The sequence below is a fragment of the Pseudorca crassidens genome, chromosome 2 (genome assembly GCF_039906515.1).
Source record: "Pseudorca crassidens isolate mPseCra1 chromosome 2, mPseCra1.hap1, whole genome shotgun sequence".
Taxonomy (NCBI): Eukaryota; Metazoa; Chordata; class Mammalia; order Artiodactyla; family Delphinidae; genus Pseudorca; species Pseudorca crassidens.
The window spans coordinates 80,784,649-80,798,530 of NC_090297.1; the positions used below are offsets into that span (position 1 = coordinate 80,784,649).

At 35.4% G+C, this 13,882-nt stretch overlaps 1 protein-coding gene across 4 annotated transcripts in view; it reads right to left on the reverse strand.

The window, feature by feature from the left end:
* Nucleotides 1-13,882, reverse strand: part of GLMN (glomulin, FKBP associated protein) — a 43,448-nt gene that overhangs the window by 8,982 nt on the left and 20,584 nt on the right. For all 4 annotated transcript variants that reach the window (XM_067726907.1, XM_067726904.1, XM_067726905.1 and 1 more), the window contains exons 10-16: nucleotides 13,116-13,146; nucleotides 12,921-13,010; nucleotides 11,745-11,786; nucleotides 11,579-11,652; nucleotides 10,049-10,133; nucleotides 7,092-7,198; nucleotides 6,239-6,302 (exon numbers count right to left, since the gene is read on the reverse strand). In XM_067726907.1, the coding sequence (XP_067583008.1) occupies nucleotides 6,239-6,302; nucleotides 7,092-7,198; nucleotides 10,049-10,133; nucleotides 11,579-11,652; nucleotides 11,745-11,786; nucleotides 12,921-13,010; nucleotides 13,116-13,146 (493 nt within the window). The remainder of the gene's footprint in view (nucleotides 1-6,238; nucleotides 6,303-7,091; nucleotides 7,199-10,048; nucleotides 10,134-11,578; nucleotides 11,653-11,744; nucleotides 11,787-12,920; nucleotides 13,011-13,115; nucleotides 13,147-13,882) is intronic.

Consider the following 13,882-nt stretch of genomic DNA (forward strand, 5'->3'; position numbering starts at 1 on the left):
CCTTACAATGTGTGTATCCTTTACCTATTTTGCTGATTTGTGGTCTTTTTCTTCTTGCTTTGTAGTTATTCTTTTGATACTAACTATTGGATGGAGAAAGGAAGACATTTTTTTTCTCTTTTTGTGGCTTTTTCAATTTGTACACATTTTCTTTTCTTGAATAGGTTTTAGTTTCAATGTTATTATCAATCTACTTTTTTGTGGTTAGTGCTTTTTTACTTAAGAAACCCTTAGGTCACACAGATCTTCTCTTATAATGTGTTCTAAAAATTTCTAAGTCCATTTTCAATGTTAAGTCTTTAATCTGTTTGGAATTTTGTTTTGTATATGTGAAATAGGCATCTAACCCCCCCCTTCCCCATACATATGACAAATTACCCAGCATCATCTATTGAAGAGTCCTATTCTTTCCTTCCAATTTGTAATGGCATCTCCATTTCAGACAGGAAGTTCAGTGCAATGGTGTAATTAAGAATGTTAGCTCTTGGAGATTGCCCAAGTGCAAAAACTGGCTCCTTCACTAGCTACAAGACTTTGAGCAAGTTCTACTTACCCTCACTATGCCTCAATTTCCTCATACCTTCCTCATACTAAAAAGTAATACCTTGCAGGAGGATTAAATGAGTTAATACGTGCTTAAAGCACAACTTGGCAAATGGTTCTTAATAAATGTAAGCTACCATTAGCAGCAGCATCATATATATCTATTATATATATTTTCCACAGATATCTATTTTTAGATTCTCTACTGTTTTCTACTAGTCAATCTATCCAGTCCCATGGCAATACTACTCTAAACTACTGTGGCTTTATAATAAATTATGATATCTGGCAAGGCAAGTTCCTGTCCACACACCTTGCTCCTCAAAGGTGCTCGGCCCTTAACTGTTCCATATGAAACTTATAATCAATCATCAAATTCCATTTTAAAAAACTAATGGGTGTTTTGAATTATACTGAATTTTTAGATTAATTTGAGAACTGACAACTTTAAGACACCAAATCTTTCCATCCACATACGTATTCAAATCTCTACTTATATTTTTATATCTCTCTATAAAGTATTATAATTTTCCTCAAAAAGTTTTATACATATTTTTACATGTTTTCCTAAGTATCTCATATTTTTGTTGCAATTAAAATAAAACTATTTTCTGGTTGACTAAGAATTTTTATCACGATTATGTATTGAACGCATCAAATGCTTTTTTTTTTCCTGTAACTATGTATTTCCTCTACTTTAACCTATGAATTACATTACCTCACATTACTGGAATAAAACCAACTTAGTCCAATGACTTAAAAAAAATTTTTTTTTGCTAGATCTGGTTTGGTAATATTAGTATCTATATTCATAAGTGAGATGAGCCTGTAACTTTACTTCAGCATACTATCCTAGTCTGTTTTGGTATTAAGGTTATATCTTACTAAACAGATGCATAACATTAAGCACAACTATTCTTTTTCTAGTCTTTTGAACATTTTATATAAGACTTGAGTATCTGTTTCTTGAAATTATGGTAAAAATTATCTGACCTTGTGATTTCTCTTAGTAGATTGTGGCAGTTTTGTTAGATTATATTTTCTAACAAATTCTATTTTATTGAAGTTTCCAAATTTACTGGTATGTTTTCATGTAATTTTCTTCCTGTTTTTCAATCTGTGCTGTATTTATACTTCCTTTTTAATTAACATATTATGTCTTCATGCATTTTAAAAATCAATCTAAACAAGTATGTATCAAGACTTTTTACAAATCGAATTATATAAGATACCCAGCTGATTTTGATTAGGACCATATGCTGAGAAACAATAATCTAGAATGGCCCTGTCCAATGCTAAGGAGGCACTGAATTTTTAATTAAACATTTTAAAAAAATAAAATTTAAATAGTCACATGTGGCTACTGTCTATTGGACAGTGTAACACTAGGAGGTCTTTATTAAGACTTTAGTTGTTCTTAATGGCAATAATTTAATACACAGCCCATAATCTAAAACTTATAATAAGGTAATAAAATGTGCCAAAATTAGGCTAAAGAAAATTTGTGCACATTCTGTTCAGCATAATTCCACAAATTTTTCATGTGATGAACAACAGTAATATTTTTAGAAGCATGTAGGAGTGAAGAAGCTATGGAAATAAGAATATTTTCTCTCTCCTACATTAAGATTACTAGATCTTTAAAAAAAAAACAAACACTACGAAGAAAATCATCTTTTTTTTTTTTTTTTTGTGGTACGCGGGCCTCTCATTGCAGAGCACAGGCTCCGGACACACAGGCTCAGCGGCCATGGCTCACGGGCCCAGCAGCTCCACGGCATGTGGGATCCTCCCGCACCCGGGCACGAAACCGCGTCCCCTGCATCGGCAGGTGGACTCTCAACCACTGCGCCACCAGGGAAGCCCAGAAAATCATCTTAACATTTCTTTTATCTTCAGTGTCTAGAAAGTAACAAGATGTTAAAAAATAGTACTAAGGATAAAAATTTGAAATGTTCACAAATGCTTACTTTAAAATTTTATACCCAAGTAACTCACTGGTGGAGTAGTTCTGAGATCTTTTCAGTTCTAGAGCTTAACTATACATTTCAAATTTCACTGCAGCCTGTCTCACAAAAGAGAAAACGCAGTTTTATACCACAGTGAAATTTATTGCCAGAACAGACAGGGACCTTGCAAAGGACACAGTCAACCATAATAATGAAGAAATAAAAAGAAGGAAATGAATAAGACCCAGTTTTCCCTTTTCTAATTTGTGTATCACTTCTTATTTATGAAGTAATATTGTAGAACTTCTATCACTTGTAATATTAAGGAATGTGCATAACCTTAAGTCATTTGGATCTGCAAATAACACACAAGGGATATGTTTTAATCTTGAAGAAAGAAACAATTTAAATGAGAACGTAAAATGTGGATTATATAGAACTATAAGTATGTGTTTGTATGCCAGATATTTGTTGTGTTTTCCTAAATGAAAAGCATATATGCATACATTACATAATTCAATTTTTTTAAATTCCTGATACATACTTCTGGCCTTTACAATCTTACATTGCTTCCCTTGACCCTGCTCCCATTCTACATATTACAATCACAAATTATTTAGGAAAAGAATAGGTAAGCAGGTGGACAGGAAAGGATATGAGCAGATGGGACAGACGGTGAGGGATAAATTATTATGGCCTATGTATCAGAAAAAATTACTATAATTAAACAATTAACACTTACTTAAAGATACCTACCAAATAGTAGGGAACACTAGGTCTAAAAATTAAGTTGGTTTTATCAGTACAGATAGATGGAGGTTCAAGGTCCAAGAAGTTCTGTCAAACTGAAGTGTGGGAGAAAGTGCCTTCAACTTATGCAAAGAGACATGAAATAGTAAGGTAAGGAGGGGAATGATTTATGAAAAGAATAAGTCAGTTGACAGTAACCCAATATAGCAGGGAAAGAAGTGGATTATTATTCAATTATGAATCATTTTTTGTATTTTAATGATCCTGTTCTTATTTAATTTTTCTATACACCTTTCTGATTGCTTTTCAGCTTTTCATCTGACTAGTTACCACCTCAGCACACTTAACTGCTCAAAAATAGGTACTGGTAGGAATCCTTTTGAATAAAACTACCCACAATTCAGCATCACTAGAGTATCATTTTGTTTCTCCTTTACTCACAATTTCTAAAACTCAGAAGGCTCTTATTTTTTGATTAACCACAGCAGACAGATTTGCCTCTCATTTATGTACATGACCTACTGTGACTGCACTTGGAAGAAATGCTTCCATGATGAATAAGCTGCCTCAAAGATGTTAGGTTGCCATCTTGGACTGATTTTTTGGCCAATTTCCTTGGTATGATAATTCTTACAGTAACTTGCATGGCAATACTATGGAATATTTGATCCCTAAGAAAAAATTTTAAAAACCATTAAATAAGAAAGCAATCTTATAAGCTGGTTGTATCCTTTTCTTCACTGTACAATGTTCAAGCCAAATAAATGTGAGGCATTATCTGTGGATATCATAGTAGACATTGCACAATGCTAAAACTGCTTTGCCTTCCCTCTCTAGGCAGAGGCCCGTTTGCTGCCCCTGTAGTACACTGTGCTCACTCTTAATCAAAAAGATTCAAAAAGATTCTTTTTCGTCCTGTCAGGCAAATCAGATCATTTCTAGGTATGGCCTCATCCTGATGAAAGTAAAAACTCATACCATACTCTAAGGGCATCTTCCTGAAGCCTCAGGGCTTCCACTGCCACTGAATTTACTTGTTATCTTTCTCTTTTTATCACAAAAAAGGAGTCAGGATTTAGTTTGTGATTCAAAGGTTCTGGTCACTGCCTGGGGTCATAGCTATTTCTGCCACTTACTAGGTATATGCCCTTGTGCAAGTTAAAGATCCTTCCTGTGCTAACAATGTCTATGAAAAATAAAAACTAAAGAGCACTTATAGCATAGTGAAGAATAAATGATAGGGCTTCCCTGGTGGCGCAGTGGTTGAGAGTCCGCCTGCCGATGCAGGGGACATGGGTTCGTGCCCCAGTCCGGGAAGATCCCATATGCCGCAGAGAGGCTGGGCCCGTGAGCCATGGCCGCTGAGCCTGCATGTTTGGAGCCTATGCTCCGCAACGGGGGAGGCCACAACAGTGAGAGGCCTGAGTACCGCTGGGTGGCGGGGGGGAGAATAAATGATAGCACCTGGCCAGAATAGAGCTGCCACTGGCAGGGGCTAGGGATGGGTGTGGAATGATGATGTCAGAATTAACTGAGAGGATAAAAGGGAACTTTTTGTGATGATAATAATGTTCTATATTTGGTAAGGATTTGGATAACAGATCTAAGCATTTATTAAACCTCAGTGAATGTACAATTAAAATTTGGGCATTTCATTTTATGTAAACTTAACTCAAAGAAAAACTAGACAAATATTTAACTCTTCTTAATGAAATACATGCTGAAATATTTACGGTAAAGTATGCTGATGTTTGCAGTTTACCTTGAAATGCATCAAAAAATAAGAGACTAATGGATGGATAGAGGGTGGAGAGATGGATAAGTGATAAAAGCAGAGTAAAATGTTAACGGTAGAATCTTGGTGGTGGGTACATCAGTGATCGCTGTAAAATTCTTTCAACTTGGCTTTATGTTTGAGGGAAGGAAACTACTACTTTTTCCAAACTTTTGATCCCAAATTATGATTTACTTAAATTAAAAAAGAAAAAAAAACCCTCTGGCATTCTTATATAAAAATCAATTACTTGCATTTCATTTATTACTTCCTAAAAAGTTTAACCACGCATGTAATCCAGGTAGTTACAGTTAATAAGATGACACATACACAAAAAGCAACTATTAGAATAAAGTAGGTAGAGACTTCCCTGGTGGCACAGTGGTTAGGAATCGGCCTGCCAATGCAGGGGACACGGGTTTGAACCCTGGTCCAGGAAGATCCCACATGCCGCGGAGCAACTAAGCCCATGCGCCACAACTACTGAGCCTGCACTCTAGAGCCCGAGAGCCACAACTACTGAAGCCCGAGCACCTACAGCCTGTGCTCCACAACAAGAGAAGCCCGCCTGCCCACTCTCTGCAATTAGAGAAAGCCCAAGCGCAGCAACGAAGACCAAATGCAGCCAAAAAAAAAAGAATAGAGTAGGTAGAAAGAGAAGATAAAAAGCAAATGTAATTTTACTGTATGATAAATCTCCCTCAAATAGTTTTCTATTTATTGAATACCTCTAATGGTGCACTATTTTAAAAAATTTCAACTGCCTACACATTATTCAAAAGGTGCTGTTAATGGATTTAGTGCTGAAAATGCTTCAATTTGTCATTTCTGATGAGGGGATATCAAATGATCAGATGATTTTATTTTATATAGCTCAGACTTAAATCATGAGCAATAGATGGCGGTTAATGAACAAGATATGCAAATATATGTTGAGTTTTAAAAGGTTAGTTAAGTTAGGAGCTGCAACTTATCTACCTAACAAGGTTAAGCAATGTTTATAGCAAGAGAGCAGAGGTACAACAGGAAAAGAAAAGGGAAAGCTGGATGTGGGGTGGTAAGCGCTCCTGGGAATTAACTTCAAGTTGAAAGAACTGTTGGCACTTGTCGGAGCTTTACAGCTGGGTAAAATATTAATTATGGCTTAAGTAGGTATTGATAAGAAAATACAAAACGCTCCTTATGCATTTGAATAATAGTTTTTTTCAAAAAATTCACTTACTTGATTGTCATTTTCATTATCTTTGATAACCAAATACCTCAGTAAGTTTAATGAAGCCATTATCCTGTTAATTAAAAATATATAATTTGTTACATACAGTACAGTTTCATATAATCAACAATTTCAATGAATAAAGGTAAGTTAAAACCTTGGGTATATTTCCACAATTATGTTTGCCATTAGAAGCTTCTCCCTTTAAAATACCTTATCAGCAAATGACGAGGTGGCCAAGTGGTTGAGGCGATGGACTGCTAAAATATCTTATCACACATCTCACCCCCTTAACATAACGTATTACTTTTGTTCTCCAAGTTCACAAAATATAATTGTGAAAATTACTATTCGTTTTTCCCCCAAGGGAGACTTGTTATCTTTAATGTTCGAGAGTACCGTCTTTTGTTTCCTTAATTTTAAGATTCCTTTGAAAAATGCTTACAACCGTTTCTCAACGTTCATTCGAGTATACTGAAAGTAAAATTACATGTTGTATATGAAAAAAATTGATGTATGTCCTCGAAATAAAATCCAAATGTATAAGCCTTCTATAAGTTATATACACGAAATTCTTAGTGTTTAGTCACCAGTGCTATAGTCCCAAATCTCTATGAGCTAGGTACATCAAAGGTACAAAATCATACTGTTAGTCATAGTTCTGGAAAGGAGAATTTTTAATTTTGTTTTTATATAATATCTAATTACTTAAATATATGAAAATCTTTATGTAATTTGATGAACTAACCACTGATTATAAAATCACAGAAAAATACGTTTTATTTTCGTTTAGGTTCCCAAAGCAGGGGTTTCACATTTTATTCTGAATTTACTACGTGAACCTTAGTAATGGTCACCTCACCTATCTGAGTTTTGCAGTAGATCTGTTTCAGCACCCTCTGGGAGAAAAAGTACCAAATCTAGAAGGGAAATCAGCTGCGGTCCTGTAAACCATTTGTTATATGTTCTCTGAGAAACAAAAGAAAAATTGAGAAAGGCTTTAAATAATAGGTTGTTAGATATATGTGTTTTTCTAATACCTTGATACTACAAAAATAAGCTATTACACATTTAAAATATATATTTTTAACTTTAATTTCCATTCTTTCATTCACTATTTCTGGACACCTAGAACAAACTCTGCTAGTTTGAAAGCACTGGTGTGCTCTTTCTCTGTTCTCTATATGGAATTACTGAGTATTCACAAATAGACTTCAGTTTCCATTAACATTTCACAAGTATACAGCAAAACAAAAAAGTCATATTATCAGTTTTAAAAATTAATACAATTTAAATCTATAGTTAACAAATTTCAAAATCCAGGTTTTTAAAAAAGAGTAGAAATGGAGAAAAAAATATACCGGCATACCTCATTTTACTGCACTTCCCTTTACTGCATTTTTTACATATTGAAGGTTTATGGCAACTCTGTGTCAAACAACTCTATCAGCACCATTTTTCCAACAGCATTTACTCACTTCACATCTGTGTCACATTTTGATATTCTCAAAATTTTCAAACTTTCATTAATATATATTTGTCATGGTGATCTGTGATCAGTGATCTCTGATGTTACAATCGTTAACTCCTTTGGGGCACCATGAACCACGCTCATATAAGACGATGAACTTAATCAAAACATGCTGTGTGTGTGTTCCAACTGCTCCAATGACTGGCCATTCCCCCATCTCTCTCCTTCTCCTCGGGCCTCCCTATTCCCTGAGACACAACAATATTGAAATTAGGCCAATTAATAACCCTACAAAGTATTCAAGTGAAAGGAAGAGTCATATATGTCTCATTTATCAAAAGCTAGAAATGATTAAGCTTAGAGAGGAAGCATGTCGAAGGCCGAGATAGGCCTCTTGTGCCAAACAGTTAAGCCAAGCTGTGAAGGCAAAGGAAAAGTTCTTGAAGGAAATTAAAAGTGCTGCTCCAGTGAACACATGAATGATAAGAAAGTGAAACAGCCTTATTGCTGATATGGAGACAGTTTTAGTGGTCTGGATAGAAGATCAAACCAGCCACAACAGTCTATTAAGCCAAAACGTAATCCAGAGCAAGGTCCTAACTCTTCAATTTTATGAAGGTTAAGAGAGGTGAGAAAGCTGCAGAAGAAATGCTTGAAGCTAGCAGAGGTTGGTTCTTGAGATTTAAGGAAAGCAGCCATCTCCAGAACATAAAAGTGCAAGGTGAAGCAGCAAGTGCTGACATAGAAGCTGCAGTAAGTTATCCAGAAAATCCAGCTAAGGTAATTAATGAAGGTAGCTATACTAACCAAAAGACTTTCAATGTAGATGAAAACAGTCATACACTGAAACAAGATGCCATCTAGGCTTTCACAGCTAGAGGAGAAAATTCCTGACTTCAAAGCTTCAAAGGACAGGCTGACTCTCAGAGTAATACAGCTGGTGGCTTGAAGTTGAAGCCAATGCTTAAACTTTACCATTCCAAAAATTCTAGGGCCTGTAAGAATCATGCCAAATCTACTCTGCCTGTGCTATATAAATGGAACAACAAAACCTTGATGACAGCGCATATGTTTATAACATGGTTTACTGAATATCTTAACCCTACTGTTGAGACCTACTGCTCAGAAAAAAAGACTACTTTCAAAATATTACTGCTCACTGACAATGTACCTCATCCCCCAAAAGCTCTAATGGAGATGTAAAATGAGATTAATGTTGTCTCCACGCCTGCCAACACAGTATCCATTCTGCAGCCCATGGAAAAAGGAGTAATTTCAATTTCAACTTTAAAGTCTTATTCTTTAAGAAATACATTTCATAAAGCTATAGCTGCCATAGACAGTGATTCTTCTGATGGATCTGCACAGAGCAAATTGAAAACCTTCCGGAATCATTCCTGATTCATGGGGAAAAGGTCAAAATATCAACCTTCACAGGAGTTTGGAAGAAGTTGATTCCAACCCTCAAAGATGACTAGGAAGAGTTCAAGACTTCAGTGGAGGAAGTAACTACAAATGTGGTGGAAATAGCAAGAGAACTAGAATTAGAAGTGGAGCCTGAAGATGTGACCGAATTGCTGCAATCTCAATGATAAAATCTGAACGGATGAAGAGTTGCTTCTCATGGGTGGGCAAAGAAAATTGTTTCTTGACACGGAATGGACTCCTGGTGAAGATGCTATGAAGACTGTTGAAATAACAACAAAGGATTTAGAATATTACATAAACTTAGTTGATACAGCGGTGGCAGAGTTTGAAAAGATTGACTCCAATTTTCAAAGAAGTTCTACTGTAGGTAAAATGCTGTCAAACAACATTGCATGTCACACAGAAATCATTCGTGAAAGGAAGAGTCAATCTGTGTGGCAATCTTCATTGTTGTCTCATGTTAAGAAATTGCCTCAGACACCCCAACCTTCAGCAACCACCGCCTTGATCAGTCAGCTGCCATCAACATTGAGGCAAGACCCTCCACCAGCAAAAAGATTACAAGTCACTGAAAGCTCAGATGATGGTTAGCATTTTTTAGAAATAAAGTATTGTAAAATTAAGGTATGTACATTGTTTTTTATAGATATAATATTGCACTTAACAGACTAAAATATAGTGTAATTAAGTTTGATATGCACTGGGGAAACCAAAAAATTTGTGTGACTTGCTTTACTGAGATTTTTGCTTTATCATGGTGGTCTGGAACTAAACCCACACTATCTCTGAGGTATGCCTGTACCCTAATACTAGAGATATAAAACGTCCACAGAGCAAAATTCCACATTAATAAATTCCACAAATGAATAAATATATCCTACAAAATAAATTGATAAATGACACCTTAGTTATGCTCTTACCTTTAATGACATGTCAATTTGATTTTTGATATTTTGAATAATAAAGGCCTCCACACCTGAGTGATTACTTGTATTCAATAAGCACCTTTAAAGCAAAATTACAATACATTTGAAATTATCTAGGCTGCATTATAATTAAATGATAATGAAAGTTTTACAAATTCAAATGGGGCATGTGCTATTTCTAGGAATACAAAAACCAGTGCATACAATTAGCAAGGTGATCAACCAATTACAAAGTCACCTATTATGATTTCTGCCCTCACTAACTGGCAAATTCTATTTTAACTGGGTCTTTCCGACACAAAATTTCTATTAAACCAAATTTGAATCTTTTTATGCATATAGTTGCAATGATTTAACATGGCAAGGATGGTCACTAGTGTAATAGCCTAAAAACTCCCCAAATTATTCCCTGTTAGACTAGTCTGGTTAGACTAACTTAATTGCAAAGAAAGGAAACTCAGTAATGAGCTTAAGAAGAAGGGGGAGATTTTGGGGTAGGAATACAGGTAGATCAGAATAGGAAGCTGGCAGAAGACATAAGCATCAAACTGAGGTTTCATAAACCTGCTATGACTCTATCAATAGAAATGAAAAAAAGATAAAATCAAGAGTGCTAGTATTGGCCAATCCCAAAGAACACTCCTTAGCACTCTGACATTGCCCCAATTTGGTTTTAACTCATTTTTATTACCTAGGTATCAACAAACTAAGGTCTGCAGGCCAAATCCAGCCTACTGCCTGTTTTGTTTTATTGGAACACACTTACCCCCACTACAAAGTTGAGCAGCTGCAACAGAGACCGTGTGGCCCACAAAGACTATACTTACTTATGGCCCTTTAAAAAAGTTTGCTGATCTTCAACTCAGAGTTGCTAGAATCTTTTCCTCCTCAAACAGTACTATTAATAAGCTCCACTGTTAAAGTGTATATAGCCTGTCAAAAGTTATAACTTCAGGGCTTCCCTGGTGGCGCTGTGGTTGAGAGTCTGCCTGCCAATGCAGGGCACACGGGTTCCTGCCCCGGTCCAGGAGGATCCCACATGCCGTGGAGCGGCTGGGCCCGTGAGCCATGGCCACTGAGCCTGCGCGTCCGGAGCCTGTGCTCCGCAGCGGGAGAGGCCACAGCAGTGAGAGGCCCGCGTACCGCCAAAAAAAAAAAAAAAAAAGTTATAACTCCAGAGCCATTAATTTCAACTGTGAATAATGGACATTATTGACATATGTAAAGCTCTAGCAGGAGCCCCACCAATCTCAGTTTAATCTTCTAAGTCTATTTTAATTTTAGAGTATTTCAATTAAACTGAAATATATACTATTATTCATGTAATATATATATATATGTAGCCATAATTTTTGATTAACCTTTCACTACCTATCACAGAGAAGAGAATTTATTATGATATGGCTTCCAAGTAGAGAAGAATTACATGTAAAACATACCGAAATACAGTAACCTAGAATAATTAATGGCATTAATTTGGTTTTTAATCAACCACACATTTCGCAATTAACCACTGATACATACCTAAATAAAGTATATTTGCCTTGTGGATCCAACTTGTTAATATACAGCTGAAGCATAGCTAAACCCTTTTTCCTCTAAAATGGAACAAATAATATTGTTATATAAACTAAAGATTATTTATTAAAATTTCTCACTGTAACTCATTTAGTTCCAGACATTTACATACCAGTGTCTCAGTGGGGCAGAGTGTCATTACTTTGACTAAGCCCTGGAAATTAAAAAAATTTTAATTCAAACGTTAGATTATATTGACTACAAAGAAACAACTATATTATCAATGGACACTAAAAATTCAGAGAAATGAGGGCAAGAGATTTAAAGATGAAGTAAATTTTTCCCTGAGCCTTTCATTCTACTGTTTTGTCTACAGGGAGCTTAGTACAATCCATTTTGTAAGTGCTATTGAGTGGGTGTTACAAAGTATATCGTTAGACGTAATTTTCAATTATGTCTAGAGTGGCAAAAAAAATGAAACCGAACATACAGAAATATAATCCATTAATTTAAAATAATCAGGCTTATTATACTAACAAAAGCCATATTTTTCTATTTAAATAGTGGAAAAACAATTTTCTACATTGACATCTACGGTAAGACCTACTTGGCTATGATAACTAACAAACAGTATAACTAATAAACAGGCAAAATAAATCACAGGAGGGAAAAAAAAATGTCTTTGTAGTAATGAGTTATACACGCCTTGATGGAGTTCTGAGGACTTGAGTTATGATAAAAGTAAAGGAGGGCTTCCCTGGTGGCGCAGTGGTTGAGAGTCCGCCTGCCGATGCAGGGGACGCAGGTTCGTGCCCTGGTCTGGGAGGATCCCACGTGCCGCGGAGCGGCTGGGCCCATGAGCCATGGCCACTGAGCCTGCGTGTCCGGAGCCTGTGCTCGCAGCGGGAGAGTCCACAACAGTGAGAGGCCCGCGTAATGCAAAAAAAAAAAAAAGTAAAGGACCTTCATTTTCCAGGGTTTCTACAGAACCAAAGTGTTGAGGACACAAGTTATATTTTTCCACTAGATGCTATGCTGTCAACTATAGTAGCCACTAGCCACATACAGCTATTTAAGTTTAAATTAATTTAAATTAAATAAAATTTAGAATTCAGTTCCACATTTCAAGTGAACATCTCAAGTGTTCAATGTGGCTAGTGGCTTTCAAACTGTATGGCACAGATAATAGGACAATTTTACTATCACAAAAAGTTCTATTGGACGGCAAGGCACTAGAGTTTTCAAAGGATATGGAGAAGAAAGTGAGAGAGGAGTCTGAAGAGACCTTTACTTAAGTTCAGAATAGGAAAGGGGCTTATTTCGAGATTAGAATACATATTTTACTTACCTGAGGTACAGTAAGAAAACTCTTGATTTCTAAATACTGGTGAAGTAGACTGTTGTCCTCTATTCTCAATAAACCATTCTCCAACAGATACTACAGATGAAAATATACGCAGAGATACATATATGGTAAAGTCAACAGCTGTATTTGTTAACATGACTATGTATTTAAATTATAATGGGTGCAAACAAATCTTACCAATCCTTTGGAGAAAACAGACTCCTCTGTTCTGGAAGAGAATATTAAAATTTATCAACATGGTTTTCTAAATTGCTTCAGAATTATTCTTCATTTTAGGAAAAATAAAGCAAAAATTGAAATTTAAATACTTAAAAAATACATATTAAGGAGAAATTCTATTGAAGAACCTAGTCAAAATTCTTAACCTACCTTTGATCTGTCTTTTGATTTGGCTACTGATATCCAAATCTAACCAAAAGCAGCCCATTCAGGGCTTATTTCCTGGTATCAGATCAGTAGATCTTCAACAGTAACTGCTAAGAAATCAATTATACCTGATATAATACTAAGTATTCTAATTGATTAATCGGTAAGATCTTCTCTTTATATATATATATATATATATATATATATAAATGCTTTCCATTTGTGATTATTAAGTTTTACAATCACTGTTAACTAAATATTTAAGATCTGTGGCAAAAAATATTATCTCAGGCTCCAGGTTCTTATTCTAACCATACAAGGAATTAAAAATGTTATGTTTTTTGGCTCAATGACTAAACAGTTTGGAAATCTTAAGACTATAGAACTTAAGATTGAAATCAATACATATTCTCATTTTATGAATATAACAGAAGCTAAATAAAAATGTAAAATCATTAAGACATACATAATACAGTAAATTTACAGAGTTAATAACTACTTGTGCCAGGAGACCCTTGGAAATTCCTGCCTTGTAGGCTGAGGCTTTGGACATTTGCCATGTTACAAATCTTCCTTCA